This window comes from Pteronotus mesoamericanus, unplaced genomic scaffold (assembly GCF_021234165.1).
Source record: "Pteronotus mesoamericanus isolate MK-2021 breed Mesoamerican mustached bat unplaced genomic scaffold, CSHL_Meso_final contig_50, whole genome shotgun sequence".
Taxonomy (NCBI): Eukaryota; Metazoa; Chordata; class Mammalia; order Chiroptera; family Mormoopidae; genus Pteronotus; species Pteronotus mesoamericanus.
In genome coordinates, this window is record NW_026555186.1 from 15869039 (window position 1) to 15882238 (window position 13200).

At 57.8% G+C, this 13200-nt stretch overlaps 1 protein-coding gene across 5 annotated transcripts in view; it reads left to right on the forward strand.

Moving 5' to 3' along the window:
* The window catches only part of SLC12A7 (solute carrier family 12 member 7), an 88059-nt gene that overhangs the window by 32057 nt on the left and 42802 nt on the right, over positions 1 to 13200 (forward strand). For 4 of the 5 annotated variants that reach the window (XM_054578353.1, XM_054578356.1, XM_054578355.1 and 1 more), the window contains exon 1: positions 1701 to 1895. The exons of the other annotated variant lie outside the window; for it this stretch is intronic. In XM_054578353.1, coding sequence (XP_054434328.1) covers positions 1772 to 1895 — 124 coding nt within the window. In that variant the 5' untranslated portion in view covers positions 1701 to 1771. Of the gene's footprint in view, positions 1 to 1700; positions 1896 to 13200 lie in introns of those variants that run through there. 5 annotated transcript variants of the gene reach the window in all.

Consider the following 13200-nt stretch of genomic DNA (forward strand, 5'->3'; position numbering starts at 1 on the left):
TCAGAGCCCTCTACCTACTAGGGCAGCGCCGGGGACATCTGCTGTCCCTGACTGCAACAACCCCTTCCTGAGCCACTGCATCTGGGACAGACCTGTGGTCTTCGGGGACCACTCTGGCCCTGGACAGTGCTCTCAGAGAATTCTTCCCACCCTGGCAACCAGGAGGGTCCTGGTCCCACAGGCCAGCCAAAGGCCACAGACATGTCCCCTCCCCTCCAGGCTTTTGTCCCTGTGGCCCTCACACCCCCACCCTGCCAGGAAGGGCTCACCACACTTTTTGTTCTAAAAAATATGATTTTAGCTTTAGATAATGGGCCTCCCTCTTTCCCATTCCCTCCCCTCCTGCTCACCCTTCGCTTTCTCCCCTTCTCCTCCCCCTCATTTCTGCCCCTGCCCCCATCTGCTCTCCTGGTAGAGGGGTTAGCAGCAGACGGGCATCTTCTCCTCTTAGTTGGGATAGGTTCATCCCCCAGGGATGGCGCCAGGCCCCCCAGAGTGTAAGCTCGGGTGGAATTCCTGCCAAGAGTGGCCTTGGGCCTCCTGGGCCCTGGGCGTCTGAGACATCAGGCCTCCAGCTTCTGCCAGGAACCTGGGACAGAAGGTGGAAACCTGGGCCACCTCACCTTCTTATCTTTGTCTTTCACTGGAAATGGCTTTTCCAAATTTGGTTTTATGTTGCTGGGATATCACAGAAATGCAACGTCAGGGAAAATCACCGCTGCCACAGCCCAGAGAGACCCTGGTCGCCATGCCTTTTGGGCCTGCAGAAACACACACTTCAAACACGACCAAACCGTTCTGATTATGGTTTCAAGTTGTGACCGCCTTTGCTGGTACCACCTGTATTTGTAATGGGTGTTAAAACTGTTCGGTGTGACTCATTGCACTTATTTGCCATTTGCCGTAACTTTTCGGATTAACTTCCCTTTGTTGGCCCGTTTCATCGTGTCCTCAGGGGTTAGGAAAGTGACCTGAGGCAGTAAGATACAAGGCCATCGGGGTGTGCCTGCAGCGTCATCCTGGCCTCGCCTTCCCGGTGCTCTGCTGCAAGCTTCTGGCTTCCACAAACCAGACCAGTGGAGTGTGAGGAAGAGCGGGCTCCTTTGAGCAGGCAGGGTTGGGCCTTGGGGTCCTGTCGCAGAGCCTTAGTGACTTCTGTGTACCGGATTAAGTCCCGTGTGGAACAAGCCCCTGGAGCAGACCCCTCACCAATCATAGCTCGTTTCTGCAGGAAACCCCTTCCCACGAGCTGGGTGAGCTCCAGCCAGGCAAAGAGCGGGAGGGAGACCAGATTCCAATCAGTCTAGTGGGCGGGGGACACTTCTGTTTCGCGACGGAGCCAGACTTTGCCGGGAAACTACTCGATGGGGTGTCAAGGACTGCGGGCAAGAGCTTGCTGGAGGGCGGGAGTGGTGGGCAGGGTCAGTGCCGGCAGCCCGGAGGCAGGGAGCGAGCCGAGTCACCCGCTGGAGGAGAGTGATACGAGAAGAGCTGGGGGCGCGGGTAGTCCTGGCACAGGCTGTGGGAGGGACATCTGCGGAAGGCGCCCCGCCCCGTCCCGCGCAAACTTTTCCAGAGGCCGCGGGGACCGCAGGTGAGGTCACGTGGCTGGCTTGGGCGGGGCGAGGACAGGGCCGGAGGGCGGGTCGGGGGCGGGCCGCGTGGACCCCGCCTCTGCGCCCAAGTCCCGCGGCGCGTCGGCGGGAGCGGGCGGAGCGGAGCGTGGCTGGAACGCGTGGTGTGGCCTTAAGCGCGCAGTGACCGGAGTATCATGCCCACCAACTTCACCGTGGTGCCCGTGGAGGCGCGAGCGGACGGCGACCAGGACGAGGCGGCAGAGCTGACCGAGGCGCCGGGCGCTCCCGAGGGCCACGAGCCCGACAGCTCGAGCCCGGGTGAGCGCGGCCGCACCTGTCCGCCGGACAAAGGCGGAGCCGGGCTTCGCCGGGATGGGGGCGGTTCGGGGCCGGAGGAGGACCGGAGGAAAGGGTATGGGGCTGCTCTCCCGCCCTTGTATCCCCTTTCCCAGGGCCCTCCGCTGTTCCTCTCACTCCGCCTCCTCCTGAGGTTCCCTTACCACCACCCCGTCCCGCCCCCCTCCTGCCTGCAGCCCCCCCTTCCCCGCAAGGCTTAGTCGTGGGACGCCGGGTTGGAGGATCCCTGCCGTGTCCAGCGCTCCTAGCGCTGTGAGCCCACCTGTGCTGCTCCCCTATGACCCGCCTCCCGGGCCCAGGAAGCACCTTCTTTCTAGAACTCACGGTGGGGCAGAAGGGAGGTGTGGGAGGTGGGAGACGCCCGGGGTAACTATGGGAACGGGGGAGGGGCGTCTCGTGAGAACCCCTGCCTGGTTGTGCGGGGTGGGGTGCGGAAGCCGTAGGGGTGGTTGGCTCGCATGAGCGCCTTCCTGCTTCCTCAGGCCTTTGCTCCCCACGCGGCCAGGCTAAGAGCCACCGATGAAATTAGCTAACGCTGCTGAAGTCTCAGTTGTGTGTGCCCATTCTGTGGGTCATCAGCAGGAGGGACAGCAGGTCCCTGGAGGGGCTTGGGGAGGCCCCCCAACTGTGCTCAGGCCTAGGGTCCCCCTGGCCCTCTTTGTTCCGGAGTCCCAGGTCTACAGCACTTTCACTTTCTCTTGTGGGGGCTCCCTCAGGCCTGTGCCTCCTCACCCCGGCTCCGGGCCCCAGGCCCAGGTTCTTGCTCGTGATGGGTGAGTTCCCCTTAGTGATCAGCTTCGTCTTTGCTCTCATCTCCCTCTAGAAATTGGGGGAAGCAAGAGGACCCAGTCTAGCACCCACAGCTGGGGCTCCGCTTCCCTGTGCCCCGCCCCCCAGTGCAGCCTTGGCAGGAGGCTCCCAGCTCCAGGCACTTAAAGAAAGAGAACAAACAGGTCAGTGGAGACCACAGGTCCTGACTGCCCAGCACCCTGGCAGAAAAGGCCAGTCCCTCCTCGGGGCACCGTTAGGAGCCTGTTGGAAGGCTTGTCCTGATGGGCTGTTGCATCATCATCCTTCATTAGGGTCCTACCCTCTCCTTCAGGTGTCCCTTCCCTCAGGGTGAGGCAGCTGCCCATCTTTGCTCTGCTGGGTGTGGGGCTGGCCGCGGCTGCTCCCTGGCTGCTTCCTGGCACAGGGGCTTGAGACCAGGCGGAACATGGAGTCAGAGTCTGTGAGCTCAGCCTTTCTCCCACCACTCCCCTATGGTTCTGGTTCTGAGCACAAAGCATAAGCTTGTCAGGCTACCAGGAGCCACTGTGTTTCCAGAGGAGCCCTCAGCCGCCCTACTGGGTGTCTGGCTCCCTGTCTGCTGGCCCTGTCTTGGGTCCATGTTCACTTTCTCTCCAGACTTTGTGGCTTGTTGGGAAGCTGGGGATAATTTTCCTGCTGCTTGTTCCTTCTGCTCTCAGTAGGTCTCATGTGGTGCCCTGGGCCTTCATGCGGATGGGTGACTGTATTTGCCCAGCTGGCCTCAAGCCCCTAGCTTCCCTCCCTGAGTGCTTTTGCTTTCTGAACCCCGATCCCCGTAGTTCCTGCTGGGAGCTGAGCAGAAATTGAATCTCCCTGGGTGATCTCAGACTCAGGAGCGCCAAATGTCGGATTTGTGCTCACTTGTTAACAAATCCTTTATGGTTTGAGCGGAACTTGTGACACTTGGCTACATAGGCATAGAGCTGTCCTGGGACTTCCACATTTGTCTTCTATGCACTTCGTGTTTCCTCGGAAAGACATGGCAGAGGAGGTTTTCCCCGCTGAGCGGTCACGTTGCTGTTGTCTTTCAGGGTCTCTGGCTTGGCTCTGAGATTTAACGTAAGCTGTCAGACCACAGTCAGTACTAAGAAATGCTGAGGGAAGGGCACTGTGATGCCAGCATGATAAGGAGGGAGCTTGGGGAAACCACCTTGTTCCCTTCCTGTTGGGGAAGGTCCTGTAGGAGTCGGGAACAGCCAGGCTGGAGCCGCTTCCCAAGGTCCACATGTGGGGTCCACGATGTCTGGGGTCTGAACTCCATGGTCCCAGACCAGTAGCCATCCCTGCCGTATCCCAGGGACACTGGTGCTATTGAAGTTCTTTCCCAACTCTGGGTGACCCTCGAACCCCTCAGGGAAGCACCCAGCTTTCTGGGTGGGTTTCCTGGTGGCGGCGGGGCAAGTTTGGGGAGACCCTGTCCCTGGAAATCCTTGTTCTGTCATGGAAATAGGATGCACCACCCTTACCCCTCACCCTGCGGTCCCATGCCTCCTATTTCCACCACAGCCAAGGGATTCGTGAGACCAGACTCTGGTCAGTCCAGCCTGGAGGTGCAAGGGCCTCAAGCCTGTGACACCTACACCAGCTGGGGTCCCCACATCTTCCTGGGCCTGCTCTGTGCTCCAGGCTGGGGCTTCCTGGGAGCCGTGTCTCTCTGAAGCTCTGCCCATTTTCTGGCCCTTAGATGCACCTGGGACACTCAGGCGAGTGGCAGCGTGGCGGGTGGTAGATGTTGAGCATTGACCTTGAATTAGTTCTCCTGCCCTGACCTCAGCTCTTTTGGCTCTCAGGCCCGTGCCTGGTGCTTTAGAGCCAGAAGACGGTGGCCCTGCACCTCAGTGGAGGCCTGGGCCCTCTTGGAGGAGACACTCCTGCCAGAGAGTGAAAATCGCCCAGGCGGAGGGGAGGCTGGCGTGGGAAGCAGAGGCCAAGGTCAGTGTTAGCTTCTGCTGAGGACACTTTGAGAGCCCTCCCCGCTTTCCCGTTCCCTCCCGGCAAGGGTGTTCTGGTACGACGGGACTCATTTTCCCCGGGGGCTGGCGTACCTCCCCCGCCCTGAGGACCGAGGACGGGCATCATACCCTGGTCCCCTGTGTGATGGGACATTTATTTTCCATTTTATTGTTATGGGAGACTGGTCTGAAGTGACAGGACAGGTTTTTATGTATCCCAGTGTTACTGATACTTCATTTTTGGTAGAAATAACTTACCCAGGGGAGGTGGCCAGGAGAAGGAGGGTGTTTTTTCCTGACTTCCGATTATGGTAGGTTTTTATCTGATACCAGGAAGCCCAGCCTGATCTGCTCTCTTGGTGACACCCCTTCAAGGTGTGGTTAGACCTGGAGGCCGCAGGCAGCTGTGTGGCACTGTGGAGAGGACGGACATTCAGACCTCTAATGAGGCAGGGCCACAGGCCCCAACCCCCAAAGAAAGTTCCACCCCCAGCTTCTGTGGCTAAGGGAACCGGTCCCGCCCTTGAAGGGTGCTTGGAGCCTGCAACCCCCATGTCTCCTGCCTCCAGCTGAGACTGTTCCTCATGTGGCAGTTCCCGTGGTTCTGACTCTGTTTCCTCTTCTTTGGGTTGCTGTTCTGCTTTTTGCATTCCTTTCTGTGATTTCACTCTCTGCTGCCGAGGTCCTCTAGGTCACCCCGGGGTCTCTCCTCTGCCCTCTGTGAAGGGGATCTGAGCAGCTTGATGTGCTGATTCAGGCAGTCCTAGGGAACATGACCTTTGTCCTGTCGTGGCATGTGGCGGGCTGGCCATTAGGAGTAGGCAGTGGTTTGCTGGTAGCATTCTGTGAGGGCATCAGCTGCGCCAGCCCCAGGGTCATGGAGCCTCTGAGGCCATGACCCTAGGTTTTGAGCCAGTTTTCTGCCAAGTGTGGGGCTGCCGCCACCGAGATGCTGGGAGCACAACTCATGGCCAGGGGCGGGGGGTGGTAAGTGGGGGTTCAGGGAGTAGGGCAGTTGAAAAATGGGAAAAGAGAAAGCTTTCAGTCTCTGTCCTGCTGAGCAAGGACATGGAGCAGCTTGTTACTGGGTTTCAGGAAGGAAGGGATGCCTCACGCTGGCACAGGAAGGACAGGAGGCACAGTCGTCCCATTGGGCAGATCCCATGTTCAGCCTGTCTCCTTGGAATTTGCTGTAGGTGGCTTGGCTCGTGGATGGTCTTTAGGGGGATTTCATATTGGATGCACAGTAGAGGTTACTAAACATGTATTTTGTACCAAATTCCATTTGTAAAGGTAAAGGAACAAAAAGTAGTTGGACTCTGACTGAATGGAGCATGGCCCCGAGTGCTGGGAGCACGGCTCATGTCCATGCGTTTTTCCGTGTGCTTATGGGGGTTCCAGACCCTCTTTAGGTGGCAGGCCTTTTTCTTAGAAATCAAGTGAGGACGTGATTAAGTCCTCCTGCCAAGCCCATGTATATTTGTGTGTATAGGATGTGTGTTGTGGGCATGCACCTGCTTGCATGTGTACATGTGTGTATGTGTCTCTGTGGGCATGCATGTGGGCTCTCATTGCATGTTTGTGTTTGTACGCACATGTGGGCATGTGTGTGTGTGACTGAACAAGGTAGCAGATAGAGAGGGGTTTGGTCACTGGCACTGGGTCACATGGCATGAGGGCATCTGTCCTTTCCTCCGGCCCCCCAGCAGACCCCGTTCAGTCATGTGTCTGGGGGTGCTCTGCCCATCTCGGGCCGTGCAGGAAGAGGTGGCGTGTCCGTGCCCTGGTCTGAAGTATCTCCCCGGCTTGTGTGCCCTGTGAGCAGTGCAGGAGCCCATTGCCTCTTAGGTCCAGCTCTATGGTGTTTTCTTCTGGGAAGTTCCCCAGACCTGATCTTGATGCTTTGCTGGAGTGGGTGCCTGAGCCGTGGACACTAGTGGTAGTGGCTGCTCCTGCTTATGGGGGTGGTCACAGTGGGGCTGTGCTTGAGGGATCCTCCAGGGGCAGCCCAAAGTGCCAGGCAGCTCCAGGCCACTGGGTGCCGGTTGTGGCAGCTGTCGTCTGTCCTGTGCAGGCTGTGGAGTGTCCGCCCCTCTGGCCACCATGGTCCTCGGTGCATCAGCGAACGTAAGGGCTCCAGCCCTCCTCCTGGGGGATGGCGGCTGTAGGATCTAGCGAATGGTTTCTGGTGCAGTGGGGGAAATGGAGCACCATGAGGGTTTGGGTGTCAGTGGCCTCTCAGAGGGAATATTTGTGCAGGACTTGGGGGTTAGGGACAGTGGCACTGGTAGGGAGAGTGGTGAGGAGGCAGGGCAGGCCTTCAGATGTGAACTCCAGCCTTGTCCACGTGGAGACTACAAGCTTCGTGGCCTGTTCTGCTTCTGATGCCCTGGCTGTGTGACCGTCCAGAAGTGAACAAAGGCTGGAATTCCTCCATCCACATGAACCCACCACCTGTCTGTCACTGACTGTTTATGAAGTGGGCTGTGGCTGTGAGCAGGGAGCGGCTGACCTTGCAGACAAGCTCTCTGTTTTTGCTGCCCACTTTGGTGACAGGGGCACTTGGGCCTATGGCTGTCACGGTACTGTGCTGGTACCCAACTGATCGGCTACAGTCAAGACTGTCTGGTGACAAGGACGAGCAGCCAACTCCCAGAAACGTAGCCCCCAGGATGGAGTCCCCTGAAATGCAGCCTTCCAGGAATGCGGCCCCTGGATATAGCCTCCAGGTTAAATGAAATGCTGTGGCCTGAGGGTGACCCTGGCCCTAGACAGAGGCGCCTGGGCACTGAGTCAGTGTCTGAAGGGCCAGTGGACTGGCCCAGGGGAATTCCACCAGGGGCAGCCTAGAGCTGGTGAGGCTACACTGCCGAGGTACAGGGAGCAGGAGGAGCGGCCGGAGGAGCGCCTGGTGTGCGGGTTCTTGGGTCCCCGACACAGTGGGCCTGTATGCTCAGCAGGGCTCTCAACACTGTTAGCAGGGAAGAAGCGGGCTGTGCCATCGAGCAGGGCTTGGTTGTGGAGGCACCACTGTGCTGTGCATGCAGCCCACCTCTGTGCCAGGCAGCACTGTGGGGCCAGGTGTTCCTAGCACCTTGACTGGGTCTGTGCATCGTCGGTGTCTCATGTGCTGTTGGAGAGTGGGAACCTCTTCTCAGCCTTGAAATAGTTGACCCCAAATGCCCTTTACTTAGAGGTATGTGGCAGGCTTACTCTGTATCACTGGGGTTTTAGACGAAGTTCTCATGGGGATCGTTGGAAAGAGTGTGTTGCAAGGGTGAGGTACCTAGTTGTCTTGGAGCTGCTCAGGGCCAAGGCCACATGGGAACTTGGGAGATGGCTGGTTCATGGTCATGTGCCACAGCTCAGGCTCACAGATCATGCTGGCGTGGCTGGAGTGGGCCAGACATATCTGTACAGGTCAGAACCAGCAGGTAAATGGTGGACGATCCTTGCCTCCCTGCCTGCTGAAGGACCCGGCTGTGCTAGGGAGCTTCTGGCCCAGTGGACCTGACCAGATAACCCCACCGCCTGGGCTCCTGCATTGGGGGATGGGGGACTTTGGACCAGGACACCTTGCAGGTCCGCCATCCTCTGGAAGCTTCTGTAGATGGCCTCTCACTGCTGAACAGCTGTGTTATCAGTCTGAAGGGATCCATTTGCCCGCTCACGTCAAAGCCCAATAATATGGAAACAGGAGTTTGCAGCCAAGAAAGTAAAGGTTTATTTTAAGGAAATGGTGCCAACCCTGGAATCACAGGTAAGCTAGCAGTCAAAGACCTGGCTCCCTGTTGGCTTCTAGGGGGTTGATTACATAGCAGAAAAATCATTCATCGTTGTGGCTAAGGGAGTTCAGGTCACGGGCTCTACTGATTGGCTAGAGCCAAGGTAGGGTCAGGTCATTGTGATCATTGTGTCAGGTCCTGATGTCAGCCATGGCTTGTTCTCTCTATTTTCATGAGGGCACCCTAGGATGTGCCACTTTCATGCTTTCTTGGGGATGAAACATAACTGAAGTCAAGATGTTATCTTGAGCTTCTTTAGCTTGACAGAAGGAAATTCCTGGTCAGTAGACCTGAGGCTTTCTTCTTAAGACAGTTTAATGCTGATCAGAATCTGTTGTCCTAGGGGCTTAATGATTAAGGAAGAAAGTGGACAGACAGAAAGGAGAATAGGTCATGTTCAAGAAATGGAATTTCTGCGCCATTATAACCGAGGGTGTGCAGATGGGTGGTGGTTGGTTCGAGGCTCCGTCTGCTGGTGTCTGGTTCATGGCTTTGTGTTGCCAACCAACTGGGTCATCACTTCTGTGGGTATAGATTTTATAAGCGTCGCTCTCTGCAGATGTGAGACTGGAGGGCAAAGCGTGTTGTTCAGTGTTAGGTTTTAACTGCTATTCACACGGCCAGGTGCTTCCCATTTCAGCGTATTTGTTGGGGTGTCTCCACAGAGTCATTTTGTAGCAACAGCTGTACTGGGGAGTGTGTGCAGACATTTGCAAGCACCTCTGGGCATTTGAGGTCAGCTGGGGGCCTCAGGAGGGAAGCCCCACCCCTGTGGGGGTGTGCCTGCCCTCAGGAGGGGCCCTGTGCGACTGAGGCCGGGTAGCTGGCATGGATGGCACGAGAAATAGATGGGTGAAAGGGCCATCCAGGCCCTGGCAGGCGGCTGGCTGTGGGCTCCCGCTGGGGGCTGGGCTCCTTCCTGGGGGACGCTGGGGCAGTCCTGTCCAGCAGAGAGCGCAGAACACAAAGGGTTAATACCTTTCTTTTGTGAAAAAGAGGGGAACTCCCTTTTTAGAGTTGAGATCTGCTCTGTGCAGATAAGCCCCTGGAGCTTCAGCAGGACCAGCCAAGAATGAGGTGCCCTGGCTCCCGTGTGGGTCCTTGCACCTCCTGCCAGGAGCCCCTGTAAGCAGGCCCCATCCACTGTGGCTGGGGGGCTGGGGGGTGGGGGCTACAGGGCTGGGAGCTGTGGGGCTGTGTTCCTGGGTCCCTGGCCAGGAAGGCTGTGAACTGTTGGTGTTGGGGTCTGGCCTGGGTGGGGGGTGCCTGCGTGGGCCCCACTGCCCGTGCCTCCGGCAGGGCCCGAGCAAGACCCTGGTCCCTCCTTGACGTTCCTGGCTTGCTTCCTCTCTCTTTCCCTGGGCGGTTTCTTTCTGAGAAAACAGTTGGGGGAGGAGTGGAAGTGCTTTTTTGTTTTGTGTGGATGGGGGTGGGAGCTCCGTTCCAGGAGGCAGTTGAGTTTCCTGCGTTCTGGGTCATTCTCCAGCACAGTCTCCACTTGCCGGGTGCTGTGTGACTCACACGCCTGGGGTTTCTGGCTGTTGGGAGGAGAGCCAGTGGCGCCTGGGGGCCTGTGTCCACCACGGAGTGTCAGAACCACTTTCAGTTCGGCTCTGTGATGTGAGGCTGCCCTGACGGCGAGCCTGTCTGGGTGTTCACACGCAGGCCATGCCCTTGGCCAGCACAGTGGCTGTGGCCTGGCTCCGTCTGCGAGGTGGGGGTGTCCCACGCGCCCACATCTGTGTCACCCTCTGCTCAAGCGGGCATGTCTGCCTCAGGGTGATGTGAGGCCCTAGGGGACTCCAAGGCTATCCCTGCGTTCTCCTTATGCCTCAGTTTCCTTCTCCAGGGGCCAGCCTGCCCCAGAGATGGCCGTGACCTCTCTGCTCCTGGGCTCTGTCTGCCTGGTGCCTGCGGGTTGGGCCTGGGTTCTTGGAGGCTCAGAGGATGGTCACTGGGGAGGGATCGGGTTGAGCTGAAATCAGAGGAGAGAAGCGCCAGGTTGTTCTTAGGTTTCCTCTTGCCTCCGACCAAGGGTCTTGACCACAGCCAGACAGGAGCCGGAGTCGGTAATGGGAGCTGCCCCAGGGGCCTGGCTGAGGCTCTTGCCAACGCCCCCTTGGATTGCCAGCACTGGCCCCGAGGTGGGAGAGGTCGGTCCAAGAGCAGCGAACAGCCATGTGACTGACACAGTGGCAGGGAGTGGGGTTCCCCAGGGGCCTGTCATTTCCCACGAGGGGGGTGCGTCCTTTAGACACAAGTGCTAGGAACACATTCTCCTCTTGAGAAACTCTCAGAGCTGTGGTCCCCAGAGATGCCCATGTGCTTGTGTGTGGGCGTGTATGTGTGAACATGTGTGCATGGGTATATTTGTGCATGCACAAGTGTGAGTGTGTGGCGGTGTGAGTGTGCATGTGTGTTGATGTGTGTTGTGGGCATGTATGTTCTGTGTGTGCTGCATGTCCTATGTGTATCTATGTGTTTGTGTGTACTCACATGTGGCTGTGTTCTGTGTGTGCCTTTGTTTTGTGTGTGCGTGCACGTGTGTGTCTCACTATTTTTTTGGAACTTGATGGCCACTCCTGGTTTGCTCTTTCTCTGCATCTGTGCCTCTTGGTAGCTGAGCACCTGGTACTGTCTCTTCTTTTTAGACGGTGCGGGTGTCATATTTAAGAATGTGCCAGAGATGGGGTCTTACCCAGATAGTGGGGACTGAGGGCTCTGAATGGAGTGGTGAGTAAATTGAGGCCGAGCAGGGCCTTGGCTCTGGTTTAAAGGTGGTGCTCCCTTCCCTCCAGCGTCTGAAGCCCTCCTGCCCCCTTCCCTCAGCTTCCCCCAGACCTCCTTGCTGTTTCCCTGGAATCACCTGCCAGCCCTTGGGGTGACGATGGCAGGAGCCCTGTGGGACACATCTGGTTGGTGAGGAAGTGAAAAGAACACACCTGCCCCCAGGTGGGCTTTAACCTGAGACTGCACTGCAAGCCTGGGGAGCGTCCAGTCCCTCTGACCCATGAGACTCCCCCCATCTGGAGTCAGAGGGCTGCTGGGGACAGAATGTGTTTGGTGCTTTCAGAAGTGAGGGCTCTGCCCCACTGGGGAAGCCTCTAGGCATATAAGCAGGGCCACCTGCCTCTCCACAGGAAGAAGCCAGGTGGGGAGGGCACAGGTGTAGAGCTCGAAGGAAAAAGGTTTAATTTGCTTACTTGAAGCAGCAGGTCCTCCCCGTGAGAGGCAGTGGTGGTCCCACAGGCCTGTGCATGGGGAACATGCCCCACATCCTGTCCTCTCAGGTGCAGGCAGGTTTGTTCTCAAATGACCTTTTTACTTTCCTGGAAGTCACAGTGGGGAAGGAGAAGGCTCATCAGTCCTTCCAGAAGACAAGACCAGAGGGAATACCCCTCAGGACACAGTGGTGATGGTGGCTGGTGGACTGTGGGTGGTGGTTCCTGTCCTCTCAGTGTTTCCTCTGCTTTCAATGCAGGTGTTTCTGTTTTAGCCAGAAACTTGCTGTTAAAAGCCTGGGGACTCAACCTCAAGCTTTCACGTTTTCTTGGCCTGAATGCAGAGAGTCCCGTGGGCACCCTGCTGGCATTGATCGCCAGGGTGCTGGATTTCAGGTCCCAGCATTGATCCTGGCTGCAGAGCATGGCGGGTAAAGGGCAAGAACCAGGGGTCATTACCAGTAGGATCATGGAACCTAAAACCACTTTATGTCAGCACTTAACCACTTCAAAGACGACCTGGCCACTGGGGTAGTAGCTGTGGGGTGCTCTGGGGTCCAGCCGATTGGATGCACTGTGAGGTCACCAGTGGGAACTCCAAGTTGCTGAAGGTGCCTTGCATCTCCATGGGGGGGGGGGGACCATGTGTTCCCTCATCACCGGCACCTTGGTGTTGGCCCCCGTGTGGCCCGCATGGTGTCCAGTGCCGGGCACACTGCCCCATGTTTGGCGGTGGGAAGGAGCGATGGCTGCCGATGCTGGGCCCACCTAGCCCGCTGACCCTCAGAGACGTGTCTGGCTCTGAGCCTCAGCGGTCCCTCTGCTCCTCTCTGGGGAGCCGTTCTGGGAGAGATGGTGGTGAAATCCCACATTCAAACTGGAGTAAAAGGCGTGGGGGAGGAATGTTCTGGCTCACTCAGGGACGGGAGCTTGTGTGTGGAGGTGGGGGGGTGCTGGTGGAGGCTGTAATCGGAGAGTGGAGAAGGACACAGTGCACTTGGGGCCCGCTTGGGAACGCCGCCCTTGACAGGACTTGGGCTCTGATCCAGTGTCCACAACAGACCACCATGGTCTGGGCTCCCAAGCCACGGCAGGACACAGGCTCTGACTGAGCATCCGCAGCAGACCGCCAGGGTCGAGGCTCCCTGGACACGGCAGGAAGGTGGGTCTGCCGGCCTCCTTTCTCGCCCCCGAGCCTGGGCAGCCTCAGCTGAGTTCCACTGCCCCACCTGCTTGTCTGCGCTGATAGCTGTCTCCTCCAACCCTGTGGATGACTTAACTGTGTTTGCTCAATAATGACAAGGACGTACGCACTTCTCTCAGGGACACAAAGCCCGAGTGCCCCTCAGCTTCTGTACAGTCTCCAGAGTGACTTAGTTCAGGCGTCATCTGGGAAGGGAATCTGCTCTCTGCCAGGCTAGCACTGTCCCCTGGTCACTGTCTAATGTTTGCTGATACTGGGGTTAAGTTTGCATTTCAGGGAGCCAGAAACATGGAC